Source organism: Propithecus coquereli, unplaced genomic scaffold (assembly GCF_000956105.1).
Source record: "Propithecus coquereli isolate 6110/MARCELLA unplaced genomic scaffold, Pcoq_1.0 Scaffold178, whole genome shotgun sequence".
In the NCBI taxonomy this organism is placed as follows: Eukaryota; Metazoa; Chordata; class Mammalia; order Primates; family Indriidae; genus Propithecus; species Propithecus coquereli.
Window position 1 is genome coordinate 2,095,887 of NW_012142523.1, and position 18,958 is coordinate 2,114,844.

Genomic DNA, 18,958 nt, shown 5'->3' on the forward strand with positions numbered 1-18,958 from the left:
CGCCCGGCTCTTGCTTTCTTTTTTAAATGCAGATTTATCACATCCACATCTATTCCCAAAAGGTATTTGTAATGTATTGTACTTGTGTTTTTACTTTATAACAAAGATACTTTGATGTATGTAACCATTTTGGGCTTTTTCTCCTTTAATGTCAGTCTAAGGTTCATCTATACCGCTGCATGTCTCTAGAGTCCATTCATTTCACTGCTGTGTAACATTCTTTTGGTGAGTATGTCACAGTTTATTTGTCCATCCTGCTCTCAAGGCATCTGGATTGTCTCTGGGTTTTTGCTAGTGTGAATACTGCCACTGTGAATTCTTGTTCCCACCTCTGCGACACTGAGCAAGGAGAGGAATGGCTGGGCACAGGGCGTGGAACGTTCCAAACAGTTTTCCGAAGTGGTTGTACTAATTGATAATCCCCCCAGCTCTGTATAAGAGACCCAGTGGATCTACATTTTCCCCAGGACTTGGTATGGGAGACTAAAAACATTTTCCCAATGGAATGAATCTAAAATGGTATCTCATTGTGTCTTGGTTTGCATTTCCCTGATCACTAGCAAAGTAGGACACCTCTTTGTACATTTACTGCCATACACATTTCCTCTTCTTTCAGGGACTTTGTAAATTGGCCATGCCCTTCACATCCGGACTTCTCCACTGAGTGTCTGCACTCACTGTTCCACTCACATGGCTCTGTTTGCCCTTCTGTCTTCTCAAATCTGGTATCTGTCCCGTGAGTCCATGGAAGGTGCTCTTGAGAGTCACTTCCATGCTGCTGGCTCTTCCATGTGGCTCTTCCGTCCTCAGCAGCCGGTCCTCCTCCATCTTCACACTCGCCTCTCTTGGCTTCCGTGGCAACATCCCGGGTTTTGCCTACCCTCTGCTGTTCCCACCTTGTCTCTCTGGCACTTCTACCTCTCACCCTCCAAGTGTTGACTGTCTCAGGCCTCAGTCCTTGATTTTCTGCTCAGGCTACATGCACTTCCTAGGTGAATGCTTCCAGACTGAGGCTTTTGATATCTTCCTTACTCTCATCACTTCCAAATTTATATCTCTATCCTGGATTGCACCCTTGAGCTCCAGACTTGTATATCCAACTATCCACTTGACATTTCTGCTGGGATCTCACAGACAACTCAAATTTAACTTGTTTAGAACTGAACTCTTGGTTTCCAACCCAAAACTTATTCTCTCAGTAAATAGCACCACTACTAGCCAACTGTTTAAGCTAAAAAAGTTGGCATTATTCTTGATTCTTGCTTTACCTCTCTTCCCACATGCAGTCCTCCTGCAATTCTTTTTTTTTTTTTTTGAGACAGGGTCTCACTCTGTCACTGGGGCTAGAGTGCTATGGTGTCATCATAGCTTACTGCAACCTCAAACCCCTGGGCTCAAGCGATCCTCCCGCCTCAGCCTCCTGAGTAGCTGGAGCTACAGGCGTGCCACCACGCCCAGATAATTTTTGTTTTTTATAGAGACTGGGTCTCACTCTTGCTAAGTAAGGCTGGTCTCCAACTCCTAGGATCCTCCTGCCTTGGCCTCCCAAAGTGTTTGGGTTACAGGCGTGAGCCACCATGCCTGGCCTCATCTGCAATTCTTGAGTTTAGTCCCAAAATACATCTTGAATTCATCTAATTCTTTCTCTGCCACCACCCTAATGCAAGCCACCATTGCCTCCTGCCCGGGCTATTGCAGCAACCACTAACTGGTCTTCTGGCCCCTACTCCTCCTGCCTTCTTACCCTCCACTCATCACATGGCAGACAAGGCAATCTTTTAAAAACCCAAAGATCATGTCCCACCTCTGCTTAACACCTTCTGTGGCTTCCCATTGCTCTCAGAATAAAATCCAGAGCTGGCATGGTGGTGTGCCCCTGTAGTCCAGCTACACAGGAGGCTGAGGAGGGAGGCTAGCTTGAGCCCAAGAGTTCAAGATCTGTCTGGGCAACATAGCAAGACCCCATCTCTCTAAAAAAAAAAAAAGAATGAAATCCAGACTCTTCACCACAGCTAGCAAGGCTCTTGCTCATCTTTCCAGCTGCCTCTGTCCTCATCCTTCCCCCTCACTCACCTGCTCCAGCCTCACTGGCCTCCTTTCCTGGAACACATAAGCTCTTTTTGACCTTAGGGCCTTTGCATGTGCTCTGCCCAGAATGTTCTTCCATTCACTCCTGAGATGGTTCCCTTTTTCTCTTCCTTTATGTCTCAGCTCAGATGTCACCTCTTCGGGGAGACTTTTCTTGACTACTCTTTCTAAAGTGGGCTCGTCTCTCACTATCAGATAATTTTGTCACCCAACATATTTTCTTTATAACATCTTATAATCTGTAATTACCTTGTTTGTTTTTGTTTACTTGTTTATAGTCTGTCTTCTCCATTAGTGGATAGACTTCTATGTAGCCACCTTGTCCAATAAGTTGTGAGTTCCCAGCACCTGACACAGTGCCTGGCACGTAGGGGGCTCTTAATAAATATCTGTTGAATGAATTATGAATGGATGATTCATCTACTATATTCTGACACCGTGAGGGCAGAAACTGTTCACATATATTTCCCCAGTATACAACTTGGCACACAGTAGGTGCTCAGTATATGTTGGAATTGAATATATATATATATATATATATATAGATAGATAGATAGATAGGGTCTTGTTCTGCTGCCCAGGCTGCAGTGCAGTGGCATCATCATAGCTCATTGCTACCTCAAAATCCTGAGCTCAAATGATCCTCCTGCCTCAGCCTCCCAAATAGCTGGGACTACAGGCTTGCACCACCATGCTTGGCTAATTAAAAAAAAAAAAATTGTAGAGATGGGAGTCTTGCTATGTTGTCCAGGCTGGTCTCAAACTCCTGGCCTCAACCGATCCTCCTGCCTTGGCCTCCCAAAGTGCTAGGGTTACAGCTGTGAACCACTGTGCCCAGCCAGGAATAGAATAGATTTTTTAAAAATATATAAGCAACTTAAAATATAAAGGAACTTTTAACCCTGCAATCCTCTACCCTATAGCAACACTGTTCATTTGTCTCTAACAATATCTCTTCTTTCACCATACATACATAGTATTGTGTGGTTGCAAACCTCATGTATATACTGACGGTGGCTAAAGTCATTATGCACTTTTGGTAGCAGAGGCTGTACTAAGCATTTTACATAGCATTACTCTCAATTTTTATAATAATCCTATAGGGTAGATATAGTCATGGGTCGCTTAATGATGGGGATACACTCTGAGAAATGCGTCCTTAGGTGATTTCATCTTTGTGTGAACATCATAGCATGTACTTACATGACCTACATGGTCTAGCATACGACACACCTAGGCTGTATGATATAGCCTATTGCTTCTAGGTTACAAACCTCTACAGCATGTTACCGTACTGAATACTGTAGGCAATTGTAAAAAAAATAAGCATTTGTGTATTTAAACACAGAAAAGATACCGTAAAAATATGGCATCAAAGACAAAAAATGGTACACCTGTATAGGGCACTTAGCGTGAATGGAGTTTGTGGAACTGGAAGTTGCTCTGGGTGAGTCAGTGAGTCAGGTCGTATGGGACCACTGTTGTATACACAGTTCATTGTTGACTGAAATGTCTTTATGTGGCACACGATTACCATTATCAATTTCCCATTTTATGGAGAAAACTAAGGCTTAGGGAGGTAACGTATCTTGCTTAAAACCACATAGTTAATAAGCAATAATGCTTATTAACTATAGACTGTGAGCCCCATGGGGATAGGGCTCATGTCTTACTCATCTTTGATTATCTGTCTAGTGTCAGAGGAAAAGCTCTTAAGTACTTTTCTATAAAATTACTACCTTCCTATAAATTTGCTCTATCATTGGGCATTTAGGCATTGCTAATTTTTTATTATTCTTACTCATGCTTTCATGAATATACCCTCTGCCTAGAATGCCCTTTGCTAATCTCTCTGATGGCTGGCTTGATTTACACGTTTAAAGTGTATTCACTTTTAAAAACTATTTTCTTATGATAAGTCCCTGGAATGGGATTACCAGGTAAAAAGGCATGAGCATTAGGTCTCCTGATACATATTGCCAGATTATTTCCCCAAAGCTTGGACTGACAAGTACTGGTACCAGTGTGCTCATTTCACTATAAGCTCACAGGCATTGCCTGCTATGAACTTTTTCTTGTTGGCTAACTTATCTGAAACGGTATACATCAGTATTTCTTTCATTACTATGTCTTTGACAAGGATAAACCATTTTGGTTTTGTTTATTGTTTTATTTCCTTTGCTGTCAATGCCTTTTTATATCCTCTGTTCACCTAATTTGAGAGGTCTTGAAGTTTTTTCTTACAAATAAAGATGAGCTTGCATGAGCATGTTTCCATGTATTTAATGTGATGTTTGATACAAATATTTTTTCAATCTGTTGATTTATTATTCCAGTTTTGTGATTCTTTGTGATTCTTTCATAGAATTTTCAACACAGTATCATGTGCCTTAACTAAGTGTGCTGTAATTAATAGTAATGAAATCTGTCTCTTTCTTTTGGGCCCTGGGAGTTATAGATTACCTTTATTTTATTTAATCTTATCTTATTTTATTTATTTATTTTTGAGATAGGTCTCGCTCTGTTGACTAGGCTAGAGTGCAGTGGCATCATAGCTCACTGCAACCTCAAACTCCCAGGCTCAAGTGATCCTCCTGCCTCAGCCTGCCAAGTAGCTAGGACTACAGGTGTGTGCCACCACACCTGGCTAATTTTTTTTTATGGAGACAGGGTCTTGCTGTGTTGTTCAGGCTGGTCTCAAACTCCTGGTCTTGTATGATCTCCCTGCCTTGGTCTCCAAAAGTGCTAGGAATACAGATGTGAGCCACTGCTCCTGGCCCACCTTTATTTTATATATTAAGCTTTTTCTCTTATAGAAATAGAAGGTTTATTATAGAAAATTTAGCACAAACAGTAAAATAAAATAATTCACTCATCCAACCATTCAGAGATGATGACAATTGTTAAAATTTATGTTGATGTCTGCTTTTTAAAAAAGTGTCATAGTGTACTTTATTTTTATAATAACTTTATAATAAACATTTACTGTAAGCATATGGCTTTCTTTACACACTGGTATGTTAGGTGGAATTTTTATATATAAACATTTTAAATGTTCATCCAGTTTTCTAAAATGACATATATTTAGAGTGTAAAGATGTAATTCAACAAATGTGTATCAGTACATCATAAATGCAAGGTATGGTTGGGAGTAGGGAAGGACCCAGAGAGAATAAGTAGCATGGGAGTTTTATGAGAATCTTAGGGAGCAAAATTCAGAGTATAATTTCTAGTCACCCTACTCCACATGGAGAGACCTTCTATATTGCCAGAATGGGCTTTCTTCCTTGCCATTCCATTTTATTCTAGTTGTTTATACTTTAAAAAGTGTGAATCTATCTGAAATATATTGCAATAATTATCAAGTGTGGATCTAGATTTAGAAGGGAGAAGACTCTAATAAATAAAGTTATAAATGAAAAAGGAGAAATTGCAACTGTTATCACAGAAATACAAAGGGTCATAAGAGATTACTATCAAAAATTATACACCAACAAATTGGATAACCTAGACAAAACGGATAAATTCCTAGAGACATACCAAGACTGAAGTTAGCTCTCAAGACTGAATCATGATGAAGTATAAAATCTGAAGAGACCAGTAATGAATAAGGAGATTGAATCAGTAATCAAATCCTCCCAATTAGGGCCAGGTGTGGTGGCTCATGCCTGTAATCCTAGCACTTTGGAAGGCCAGGTGGGATGACTGGTTAAGGCTAGGAGTTCAAGACCAGCCTGGGCAACACAGTGAGACCCTGTCTCTACAAAAAAATAAAAAATTAGCCAGGTGTGATGGCATGTCCCTGTAGTTCCAGCTACTCAGGAGGCTGATGCAGGATCACTTGAGCTCAGGAGTTTGGGGTTGCAATGATCTATGATGCTAACACTGCACTCAGCTCGGGCAACAGAGTGAGACCCTGTCTCAACAACAACAACAACAACAACAACAACAACAACAACAACAACAACAAAGAGAAAATCCTCCCAAGAAAAAGCCCAGGACCTGATGGCGTCATTGGTGAATTCTACTAAACCTGTCAAGAAAAACTGATGTCAGTTCTTCTCAAACTCTTCCAAAAAACTGAAGAGAACACTTCCATACTTATTTTACTAGGCCAGCTTTACCTTGATCCCAAAGACAGACAAGGACACCACTAAAAAGGAAAATTACAGGCCAATATCCCTGATGAACACAGATATAAAAATTTTCAACACAATACTAGCAAACCAAATTTAACAGCACATTAAAAGAATCACACACCATGATCAAGTGGGATTTATCCCTGGGATGCAAGGGTATTTCAACATTTGCAAATCAATAAATGTGATATACTGCATTAACAGAATGAAGAAAAAAAATATGATCATCTCAATAGATGCAGAAAAAGCAATTGACACAAAATGCGGCATCCTTTCACAATAAAAACTCTCAACAAATTAGGAATGGAAGGAATGTGCCTCAACATAATAAAGGCCATATATGACAAGCCCATAGCTGACGTCATACTCAACGAGGAGCCTAATATCAGGAACAAGACAAAGATGCTCACTCTTACCACATGTAGTTAATATAGTACTGGAAGTCCTAGCCAGAGAAGTTCGGCCAAAAAAAGATATAAAAGGCATCCAAATTGGAAAGGAAGACATAAAATTGTCTCTGTTTGCAGCTGACATTATCTTATATATAGGAAACCCTAAAGACTCCATTAAAAACTATTAGAATTAATAAACGAATTCAGCAAAATTGGAAAACATAGAATTAACATACAATGCTCCTGTACACTAATTATCTGAAAAAGAAATCAAGAAAAAAATCCCATTTACAATGGCATCAAAAAATTAAAGTACTTAGGAAATTTAACTAAGGGAGGTGAAAGATCTGTATGCTGAAAACTATAAAACATGAATAAAAGAAATAAAATAAATGGAAAGATATCCTGTGTTTATGGATTAGAAGAATTAATATTGTTAAAATGTCCATACTAAACCCAAAGAAAGCTACAGAGTGAATGTAGTCCCTATCAAAATTCCAATGATAATTTTCACAGAAATATAAAAAACAATCCTAAAATTTATATAGAACCACAAAAGACCCTGAATAACTAAAGCAATCTTGGGCAAAAAGAAGAAAGCTGGAGGCATCATACTATCTGATTTCAAAATATATACTACAAAACTATAGTAATCGAAACAGCATGGTACTTGGCATAAAAACAGACGTATAGACCAATGGAACAGTATAGAAAGCCCAGAAATAAATCCATGTATTTATGGTCAATTGGTCTTTAACAAAGGTGCCAAGGACACATAATAAGGAAAGGACAGTCTCTTCAATAAATTGTGCTGGGAAAACTGAGTATCCATGCACAGAAGAATAAAATTGGACCCTTATCTCACACCATATACAAAAGTCAATTCAAAATGGATTAAAGACATAATAATAAGACCTGAAACTGTAAAACCAGTCGCCTATAATCCCAGCACTTTGGGAGGCCAAAGTGGGATGATTGCTTGAGGCCAGGAGTTTGAGACCATCCTGGGTGACATAGCAAGATTCCATCTTTATAAAAAAAAAAAAAATACAAAAATTATCCAGGTATGGTGGCTATTTGGGAAGCTGAGGCAGGAAGATTATTTGAGCTCAGGAGTTGAAGGCTGCAATGAGCTATGATCATGCCACTGTATTCCAGCCTGCATAACAGAGCAAGATTCTGTCTCAGGGTTGGGGGGAAGCACATATAACAAACAAAAATAGACAAATGGGATTGCATTAAACTAAAAAGCTTCTACATAGCAAAGGAAACAATCAACAGAATGAAGAGACAACCTATGGAATAGGAGAAAATATTTGCAAACCATACATCTGATAAAGTGTTAATATCCAAAATATATAAGGAACTCAAACAACTCAATAGCAAGAAAACAAATAATCGAACTAAAAATGGGCAAAGGACCCTGAATAGACATTTCTCCAAAGAAGACATACAAATAGCCAACACATATATGAAAAAGATGCTTAATATCACTAATCATCAGGGAAATGCAAATTAAAACCACAGTGAGATATCACCCCACGACTTAATCTCTGAGCTTTATTTTTCTAGCTTCTCCATTTGGAAAATGAAGGGGCTTAATTTTAATGAATAAGATTGCTTTTGGTTCTGAAATGAGGTCATTCTAGTGTATCCCCATGAAGTTAGAGTTGGCTCCTTAGTCTCTCTCCACTGCAATTTTGTTTTGTCAGTAGTTTTAATCAAGAGTAGATGCTACAGGCTATTGAATGCCATGTTGACATACACTGGGAAAATTAAATTTGAATTGTAGATCCATATTTTACATATTATGAAGCCAGTGATTGACTTTGTTCCTGTTATCTCTGCCTTTCATTTTATAGATAAATTATCTAATCATTGAAGATGATTCTTTGAATACGAGTATGGATTTGGTTAGCTAAGATTTCATGTCAGATTTTTGCTGTATGTTTACAAGTGAGATTTTGAGGGTTTTTTCCCCTCTTTTTGAGTATTGCCCTTGTTAATTTAATTTTTTCTTTTAAAATATTTTTGTACACTTTATGTAGTATAGGAATTTATTCTTTAAAAGTTGGGGAATTATTTAGGAACTTCACCAGGGCCATGTGCCTTTTTCAATGTTTGATTTTATTTCTCTTGTGCATCTGCTCACATATTGGGCCTCTTTTAGGAAGGCAGCCGGGTGCAGCCCAGAGACCCCTTGTCTGGAACTGCTCAGAGTTCCAATACCAACTCCCTCCGGAACCTGGGGCAGGTCCCCTTCCCTCTCTGAGTTTTCTCATCTGTAAAATGGGAATTGCAGCTGTGCCACCTGCCTCCCAGACGAGATGTGAAGTAGTGGTGGAATGCTTTGTAGAATAGGAACCCCCTGCCCTCTCTCACAGAGGGGTCTAGTGGCTGGCAGACTGGGCATCTCGAATTTTTACAGATGCTTGTCCATTTCCACTCAGTTATCAGACTTGTAAACAGAGTTGAGATTTACAAGCTTGTCGCCACGTGCATTGGGAATATTTTGCAGATGTCTGTTTTTTGTTTTTTTTTTAAGTAAAAGAGTAGCTTTGCATTATTTCCTGTGAAGTTTTAAAATCTTTTTTCCATCTATTTTTTATTTACACCACTAATAAGAAGTGAGAGAATGCTAACTTTTTATAACCCAAGGGTGCCTTTTCTCTTTACTATGGATGAACTTTAAAACTTTTCTCAAAGATCCCTGTGGCTACATTCATAGAGCACCTCCCCCACCCCATCTTAAAAAGTTAGTTTTTTAATGATTGGGGTTAAGAGAAATAATTCGGAGTGATTGAAATTAATTGCATTCATTAACAAAAAGCTTGTGAACAAGAATGTTAAGTTATATGAACAAGCATATATTTATTTGTCTCCCCTTCCTAAGAACATGAACATTATGAGCACAGGAACTTTGTTTCTTGTGTGGTTCACTGCTGCATCTCCAGCTCCTAGATAAGAGCCTGGCACATAGTAGGTGCTCAATAAGTACCTACCGAATGAATGAATTCATAAATATAGGATAGTTCTCACTCTTGATTTAAATAACCTGTGCATATTTTCTTTATTAATGGGACTAATAGCTTACTAATTTTTTGTCAAATATATGAATATTATTTCTGCTTATGAAGCTGTAACTTTTCTTTTTCAATTTTATTCATTCCTGCCCCTGGCTAAGGTACTGAAATGCCTTCCCTTTTTCCTCCATTGGTCTTCTTCACGGCCTCCTTCTATGCTTGTTGGTTGGCTTTTTAGTCATATTCTTTTCTTTCTTACTCTTTCTCATCACTCATGTATATCCCATTCATTAATTCAGTTCCATTTTTTTTTTTTTTTTTTTGAGAAAGAGTCTCACTCTTTTGCCCGGGAGTGAGTGCCGTGGCGTCAGCCTAGCTCACAGCAACCTCACACTCCTGGGCTCGAGCGATCCTTCTGCCTCAGCCTCCCGAGTAGCTGGGACTACAGGCATGCGCCACCATGCCTGGCTAATTTTTTCTATATATTTTTAGTTGTCTGATTAATTTCTTTCTATTTTTAGTAGAGACGAGGTCTCGCTCTTGCTCAGGCTGGTTTCGAACTCCTGAGCTCAAACAATCTGCCCACCTCGGCCTCCCAGAGTGCTAGGATTACAGGCGTGAGCCACCGCGCCCGGCCTAATTCATTTCTTTTAAAAAATATTATTCAAATAAGCACCTACTATATGCCAAACTACTAGGAGGAGGAGATAGGGACGAATAAGACTACAGGACCCCTGGGCTCGAGGAATTTATAGTCTGCCAGGGAAGACAGGCCTGAGAAGGTAGTTCACAAATATTCAATTATGAATTATAGCAAATGCTATGCAGGCAAAGGTTGGGGAGCATGGAGCTTTAGAAAAGGCTTCCCTGGGGCCATTTTAGCTGGATCAAAGGAAAAATAGGAGTTGGCAGATTTGGGGCCTCAGGGAACAGTATTGGGGAGGGAAGTAGGTTTACCTGGGGGAGCCCAGGGCGACTGGAGTAACTGGAACACAGCAAGTGCAGTGGCAGGTGGAAGCAGGGGCTGCAAAGGGCCAAGTCAGGATCCATCTTTCAGTCGTGACTCCTCCTCCAGGACCCACCTTGTTGTCCACAAATGGTCTGTGTTACAGATTTCTTTCCTGGATTTGCAGTTCTCTAAGAAAACAATTTAAAAATTTATGCCATTGGCAGCTGTGTCTTGGGCAAGTCACTTAACCTCTCAGAGCCTCAGTTTCCTTGAAATGGGAATAATCATGTTCACCCCACGGGTCCTCTGTGACCTCTGCCAGGCCACCCAGTGACTGTTCGTTGGAGGCCTGTCTTCCTCACCAGGCTGAGAGCCCAAGTGAGGCTGGGTCTAACCCACCTGTGTACTTTTGGCTCCTGTTACTGGGCCTGATGTGGAATGAGGGCATCTGGGAGGCCTTCACAGAAGGGGGAACCCCAGGCTGGGCCCAGAAGACAGGCTGGATTTGAGGGTAGGGGAAGGACTGTGGAGGTACAGACACATTGAGGTCTGGAAAGTGGCCAGTGAAGACTGAAGCACAGAGACGGTAACAACAATACTCACAATAACAGTAATGATAATGTTAGCTTATTGGACCCTTGCCATGTGCCAGACATTGTTCTAAATGCTCTACATACACTAACTCATTTGTTTTCTCAGTACCCCTCTGAGGTAGGCACTATTATTACTCCCACTTTACATGTGAGCAAGCGGAGGCATGGACAGATAAAGTATCTTGCCCAAGGTCACACAGCTAGCAAGTGTTGGAACCTGGATTTAAGACCTCTGTGGCTTCAGAGTGTAAGAGGCAACAAATGCAGAGAAGTGAGGAGGGCCTTAAACACTAGGCTAGGAGGCCATCAATTTTCATCCTATTGGCTATGGGAGTCATGGAAGGCTTTTGAGGGAGGGAGTACTAAGGCTGTGTTATGCCCAGGAGAGCTGACGTGGCCACTCCTTTTTCCTGCAGAAATCATCCACAGAGCAGCCGCTATACAGCAGCAGCCTGTGGGGCCCGGTGGCTGATGGCTGTGACTGTGTGGCTGAGGGCCTGTGGCTGCCGCAACTACAAGTAGGGGACTGGCTGGTCTTTGACAACATGGGCGCCTACACCGTGGGCACAGGTTCCCTCCTCGGGAGAACCCGGGCCTGCCGCATCACCTATGCCATGTCCCGGCTGGCCTGGTAAGGGGGATTTGCTGGGAATGTGGGGGTGAGGAGAGCTGGGTGGAAGCAACGAGGGAAACCTGAGATTTGAGACTCTGCCTCCATGTAATCCAATTTGATAAGCAGCTCTTGAGGAAGTGCGAGTCAGCACACAGGAGGTAGGAAGGGGTGGGCAGGGCCTTCCCGGCAGAAGGAACAGAGAGCAATGGATTGTGTTCCAGGCATGCGTGGAGGTTGGTCGTGACTGGAGAGGGAGGCAGGGCTGGATCTGTGAAGGCCTTGAAGGCCAAGTGAAGGACTTGGAGAGCAGAGGGAAGCATGGACCAGTTTGGAGCAGGGGAGTAACATGGTCTGATTTGCACTTTGGAAAGACCATCCTAGCTACTGTGTGGATTAAGGGAGGACACAGGCAGATGCAGACAGAGCTGACCAGTCAGGCGGCTGCTCTGGCAAAGACTTGGTCTGTCCGCTTGCTGAGCCTTGGTCTCCCCATCTAGAATATGGGTGTAACAGTAGCCCTGCCTGCCTCACCAGGCTAGGGGTGGTACCCAATTAGGCAAGAGGTATGCAAGACAGGGAGAGAGTCACACTTGTTGAACCCTGACATCAGACTTTACACTAGGCATCTTAGGATTATTTCCTTTCACCCACACAAAACTCTGTGGGGATCAGTATTATCACCAACAAAGAGGTCACTCTTCTGGGGTCACACAGCTGGTCAGTGGTGAAGGGCCCTCTTTGCGGGAGAGGAGAGGGCTGCAGAAAGCAAGGATGTTATGCTGGGCCCTGAGGAGTGAGTGTAGCCCATGTCCCGAGGGACATGCTGGGTGCTTGAGGGCCCCCAGGAAAAATGTCACCAAGCCCCAGACTTGATGGGGCATCAGATAGGCTGAAGTAGCCATTTTGCCATCAGAGGTGTTTTGACAAGGCCTGAAAAACAAACTTAAAAAACAATCTCCATGCAGACTTCCTTGGCTTCCCATCCCTGGCTCCCTCATCAGCAAGCGCAGGTGGATAAGGCTGCAGAGTCAGCTGCTCTCATTCCTAGGAACAAAAAATTCTGATGTGTAGAAACGGACATGTTGGGAAATTTCCCATGTCAAAGATGCCTCATGAAAATGTTCTGCTTTAGTGTCTGGCTCTGTGCAAGGTCCTGATGGGTACAGGAGCATCGGAGACAGCCTGGTGGGCCCAGGTGCAGACGTGCACACAGCAGAGTGAAAAGGCCATTGGGGAGGGAGGGACAGTCAGGGCAGCTTCTCAGGAAGTACCGCCTCACCAGCAAGGAGTCAGCCAGGCACAGGAGGGCCAAGCAAGCTGAGAGGACAGTGGTCGGGCCGAGAGGAGAGTCCGGTTGATTCAAAGAACTGCAAATAGCTCTATGTGCAAGGAGTGGCATGTGGAGAAGACTGGATCCAGAAGGATATTGGACGTCCAGATTGGACTTGAAGTTGAGGCAGGTGGGAGGCACTGAGGTGTTTTAAGAAACTGGATCAACCCATTTTTAAGGATAAGGAGACAGAGGCTCAGCTAGAGGGTGCTTGGCCCAGAGAGCCTCCCACAGGAAGAGACCAGCCCGGCTGGGCTCCCTATAAAGATCTGACAACTGATTTACTGTTGAATTGTTCACAGCAGCAAAGAGGGGGCTTTCCTGCAGGCGAAGGGTGGGGGACTGGAATACATGGGAGCAATGGAAGGAATGCAGGGAGCAGCTGGATAGAAGAGGGAGGGTCTTGTGGTGAAACAGATCCCCCCAAAAGTAAAGGACAAGCTGGCATGGCCCCTCCAGGCCTCTGGACACTGGACCCAGTGCTCTTTCCCCAACCTCTTGCCCAGTGTCCCCCCTTCCCACTGAGCCCAGGAGCTGGCCTACTGTGGGGCACAGCAGTGAGGAGCTCAGACATATTCCCTGCCCTGCTGTGGTTGAAGGAACTTCAGGTGCAGATACTGAATCATTATTGTTATCAAGGAGAGGTACACTGCACATTTGACTCTGCTGTGTCCTGACTTCCCTGAGATTGTCACTGAAGTCGAGGCCTGAAGACGGAGGAAGAATTAGTTAGGCGAGGGTTGATTACACAGGCAGAGACAAGCACAGGCCTGGGATGGGACATGTGTGAGCCTGAAAGACGGCCGCTGTGGATGGCACCCAGCTGGTATAGGGTGGTGCTGGTGAGTGCAGCTGAGAGCGTGGTGGGAGAGGTGGGCAGGGCGGGGTCTCGCAGGGCCTGAGAGTGGAGGGAAGCTGCTGGTGGCTCAAGAGCAGGGATTTTCCCTTTGGAAACATGAACCTGGGCCAGTGCTGAGAACTGTTTGGAAGGGGCAAGAGTGCATCAGGGAGATCGAGCGGTCCTGGCTAGAGATGGTGGTGTCTGTGGGAATGGAGACGAGTGGGCACTGTGAGGAGCTGGGCTCAGCAGGGCTTGACTGGGTGCGGGAACAAGATTCCCAGCTGTGGTGAGAGCGGCTGCTCTGATGGTGCAGCCATTTATCAACATGGGTAAGTAGGAGGAGAAACAGTTTGTGGGACTGTTCAAGGGGGCAGAACATGACTTTTTTGAAGTCCTAGGCCTGGGGTATGAAGAATGTGAGCTTTGGAGTGAGAGAGTTGGGTTCTATCCTAGTTCTACCACTCACTAGGAGTGTGATCATAGGTGGGACACTTCTGAGTGTCAGTTTGCTCATCAGTGAGATGGGGTGATAATGCCTCCCTCATAGGGTTACAGGGAGGATACGATTAGATAATATAAGCAAAGTGCCTAGCAGGATGTCTGGCACATAGTAAGTGCTCAATAAATGTAGGTTCCTTTTCCTTGTCGGGGGATGGGGACCACAAGGGAGGAGGGAGCCATGAGGGAGGGGGTCAGCAGGCCTGCCCCTGCCCCTGCCTTCAGCTGGGCTCGGGCTCAGGCTCAGGTGAGAGCCCTGTGCCTGATGGGGCCAGTTCAGGGGCTGTGAGGAACCCCAGGCCTCTGGGACCCGTGCTGGCTGCCAACAGCACCCCTCTCTCACCCCCAGGGAAGCGCTGCGAAGGCAGCTGCTGCCTGCAGAACAGGACGAGGACGCCGAGGGTGTGTGCAAGCCTCTGTCCTGTGGCTGGGAGATCACGGACACCCTGTGCGTGGGCCCTGTCTTCACCCCGGCGAGCATCATGTAAGCGGGCCCCGTCCCCCCATGGAGAACCCCAGCGGGGCCGCAGAGATGCCTCTGGGAGAGGTGGGGAAGACGGCAGGCAAGGGCACCCTCTGGCCAGGACTCTGGTGCCCGCTCTGCCACTCCCACGCTCCACCTGTAGTGTTTCTGCCCTGTAAATAGGACCAGTCTTACACTCGCTGTAGTTCAAGTATGCAACATAAATCCTGTCCCTTCCAGCCGTGTCTGCCTCCTCTGCAGCGCAAGGGGCCTGGCCAGCCAGGTGTGGGGGTGTTCTTGGGGTCTCCCTCTGTCTCCTTCCCACCTTTGTAAATAAATAAATAAATATTTAGGTTTTTTAATACTCCAGCGGAATCCAGCAGTTCCATTCACAAAGCAGCCTGGGCTAGGCCTGGGGTGAGACTTCCCCACGCTGCACGGATAAGCCCACGCCCTCCACCTCAGTCCTGACTGTGCTCCCAACTCCAGCTGCAGTGCAGGCCTCCTCTGCCGGCACCCACCTTCTCAGACCCATCTCTCCTCCTCACAGGCCCCCAGGCCTGGCACCACAAGGAAAGGGGAGCTGTCGAGATTGAGGTGGGCAGTCAGAATTGCCTCCCTTCATGCAGCTCATGACTGGTGAGCGGCCTCTGTGTGAACCCCACACCCAGCCTAAGGCCTGGCCCAAAGGAGGGGCAACTGAATACTTGATACAGGTGTGGAGATTCATGCCAAAGATAAAGAGCCAAAAGATGGGTGTCTGGGAGGTTTTGAGTAGACCCTGCACCCTTGCTGTCCTTGCAGGTTGGCCAGGAAGTAAGAGTAACATGAACATGTGGTCATCTGTTCTGCTTATATGGTTAGTAACCATTAGAACAGGGTTGGCCACAGAGTACTGCTGTGTCCAGGGCTGACAGCCCTGACGTCCCCTCAGATGACAGTGCTTATCAGGACAAAGGCTCCTTCACACTGCCAGGGTCCCCAGCTATGCACCTGTGGTGTGTGAGCTGCTGAGCAAAGGAGTTCAGATTTCACAGTTCCCCCAGCTTCTGCAGGGAACCCTAAAGATTTTTCTTCTGCAATTAAGAAATTTGAGATATAATTCACACACTATAAAATTCACAATTTTAAAGTATAGAAGTCAATGGCCTGTGCAACCATCAATTCTGGAACATATTCACCACCCCAGAAAGAAACCCTATACCTGCTGGCAGTCACTCTCCATTTTGCCTTCCCCCCAGCCCCTGGCAACACTAATCTATTTTCCATCTCTATGGATGTGCTTATTCCAGATATTTCATTACAATGGCTTTTATATCTTCACTTGGGCTTCTCTCTGGGCTAGCCTGGACATCCTGCTTCAGTATCTCAGCCAGGACTGGGACCTGCTTGTGCCTTTGGGGTCATCCAATGAGCAATGTGCCACGTGTTTAGAGTGAACTTGGTGCATGCCCAAAGCTGGGGTGTCTCCCTTTCGAGGCTGGGCCTAGTTTCTGACACTTTGACAATAAATAGGCTGGAAGCTCAAGACATCGAGACTCAGAGCAATCAGAAAGGGTTGCTCTACTGCCCCCTCTGTGATCCACCAAAGCCATGTTTTACAGCTCCCTATCAGACTCTTTCTGAGATTACTTCCATTTCAGATCTCCGAGCAGATATGGACTCGCCCGTACTTCTTTTTGAGGAGGGGGGACAAACAGGCTTTCTGATGGAGCCGGGCATCTGCTGCCAAAGGTGTGGGAGCCCTGAGGAGACACAGCTGGCTACACCGAGACCCAGGTGTAACTCATTCCCTCATCTGAGGCAGGTTCACTGGGGGTGGGTGGGGACTCTGATTTTTACTGCTTTTGAAGTGACAGTAGCTGGCATGGAGTCTGAACAAATTTCTCACTGGAGCCTTTCTAGAGTTTCATGTTCCATTTGTGGTGAGAATGTGAAACTTCACAGAAAGATATACACAGAACTTGATGTGACTTACTTGAGAATAATAGTTAAGTCTTCTCTTTTCAGTTTTCGTTTTTGTTTCTTATTTCCATCTTTTTCTAAAGAGAAAGAAAAAAAGAAGCATCAAATGTGGAGAACGTTAAGGAGCTTTAGGTCTTTACAGGGGAATCTACCCTGGCTGTACAGGCACAGCCTCCTCTGAGCTCCTCTCTAAGCAATGCACTGGCTCTGGCCCCTCCTGCCCTGCTGGCCTCTCACAGACCCATCCTGCCCTGGAACCTCACCTGAGGGACAGCCTCCTCCCAACCGCCAGCCCCCCAACACACCTGTACCTCCTGAAGCTCCTCCTATGTGCTCATTCACTTTTTCTCTCTTTCACTCCTTCCTGGAGGTTAACAAGCCTGCCACTGCCCCACATTGAGTGTCCATCCTCTCCCACTCAGGGCTGGTCCGTTTTCCCCCTTCCCCTCCACAGTGCACCCTCGAGAGCCTCATGCTGTCACTCTTGTGATTCCACTGCACCAAGAATGAAACTGAAAGTCCTCACCCAACTACCTCTCTGATTCCCACTCCTCCCTCTCACTCAGTGTGGATCCCGGCCACACTGGCCTCCTCTCTGTTCCTCAGACACTCCACTGTTGGGCCTGCATTTACCACCCTCTCGCTCTAGAACAATCCTCCTGGGTTATCTGTGGGGCTCACTCACTTCATTTAGGTTCTGCTCAAATGTTTTCTTTAGGCCTGGTGCAGTGGCTCACGCCTGTAATCCTAGCGCTCTGGGAGACCGAGGCAGGAGGATCGCTTGAGGTCAGGAGTTCGAGACCAGCCTGAGTAAGAGACCCCGTGTCTACTAAAAATAGAAAAATCAGCAAGGCGTTGTGGCATGTACCTGTAGTCCCAGCTAAGCAGGAGGCTAAGGCAGGAGGATCGCTTTAGCCCAGGAGTTTGAGGTTGCAGTGAGCTATGATGATACCACTGCACTCTAGCGGGGGCAGTAGAGGGAGACTCTGTCTCCAGGAACAAAAAAAAAGTTTTCTTTAGGTGGAGCCTTCCCAGATCATCCTTCAGAAAATAGCACTTCCCAGTCTCTCACTTTTCCCTTATTTTCTTTTTCTTTATAGCATCAATCACCACTCAACATACTCCATAATGTGTTTGTCTGTGTATCACCTGTCAGCCCTTCTAGAATGTGAGCTCTTTGGCTGCAGGAACGTTACTCATTATTTATCTGAAATTCAACTTTAACTGGGCATCCTGCATTTATATTTGCTAAGTACAGCAACCTACTTGGGCAAGTCCCTGTACGCTGGACGTCCCTCTCTGGGTTTCATTTTCCCCGTCTGAGGAATGGGGATATTTCTGTGAGTCTTGCCTCAGGGATTCCTCAGGCAGAGCAACGCCCACCAAAGGGTCGTTCTTCGGCTTTGAGGAGTCACGTGAGAAGCGCGCCGGTCTGGGGTTGTTTCTCGCTGAGTGAACACAAGAAGCCCCTTCCTCTAGGGGCCTCGATTTCCACATCCGAGCATATGAGGCTGTCAGAGGTGGAAACCACACTCTTAACCAGCGCTTGGCGGAACTACAATTTCCCAGCTTCCAGCCTCCAGAATCCCTCACCACAGCCGCTAGTCTTTGAGGCAGTGGACTTCCGGTGGCGTGACGTCACTTCCATAGCCAAGAGCTGCCTAAGCTTCAAGCCACGCACTCTTGCGCCCTCTGCCGGCTCGGAGGAGGGACCGACTTTACCAAACAGTGATAAGAAACGGCGGAGTCCATTGGCTGAAAGACGTAAAGACGCAGCTCCGCCTCCGCAACCTTCACCAATGGAAAACCGAACCTTCGCCGAGGGCGGGGCTCCCACGGGAAAGGGGTCAACCCGGGACGGAGGCGGCTTGCGAAGGGGCCGATCTGGTCTCCGCCAGCCTAGAAAGGCCCAGCATAACGCCGGAAGTGGGTTCCTTTGCCCATCAGCTACTTCCGCTTCCACTTAGGGAAGTTCCGAGTGAAAGAACCGAAAGGCTGTGCGGTTCTGGGGAGACTCGTCTCGGCTGTTCTCCTCAACCATCCATTTCATACCCGAGAGAAGAC

General features: G+C 45.3%; 1 protein-coding gene and 1 long non-coding RNA gene across 8 annotated transcripts in view; one reads left to right on the plus strand and one right to left on the minus strand.

The window, feature by feature from the left end:
- The window catches only part of AZIN2 (antizyme inhibitor 2), a 32,718-nt gene extending 17,423 nt beyond the window's left edge, over window positions 1-15,295 (plus strand). For 3 of the 7 annotated variants that reach the window (XM_012642223.1, XM_012642226.1, XM_012642227.1), the window contains 2 exons: window positions 11,601-11,815; window positions 14,816-15,295. In XM_012642223.1, the coding sequence (XP_012497677.1) occupies window positions 11,601-11,815; window positions 14,816-14,954 (354 nt within the window). In that variant the 3' untranslated portion in view covers window positions 14,955-15,295. Of the gene's footprint in view, window positions 1-155; window positions 216-11,600; window positions 11,816-14,815 lie in introns of those variants that run through there. The other 4 variants (XM_012642224.1, XM_012642222.1, XM_012642228.1 and 1 more) reach the window with 2 other exon arrangements.
- LOC105808653 overlaps window positions 1-16,972 on the minus strand; it is a 21,714-nt gene extending 4,742 nt beyond the window's left edge. Inside the window, exons 1-2 of the long non-coding RNA XR_001137393.1 lie at window positions 16,908-16,972; window positions 10,600-10,779 (exon numbers count right to left, since the gene is read on the minus strand). This is a non-coding gene — a long non-coding RNA (uncharacterized LOC105808653). The remainder of the gene's footprint in view (window positions 1-10,599; window positions 10,780-16,907) is intronic.
- Between the last annotated feature and the right edge of the window lie 1,986 nt (window positions 16,973-18,958).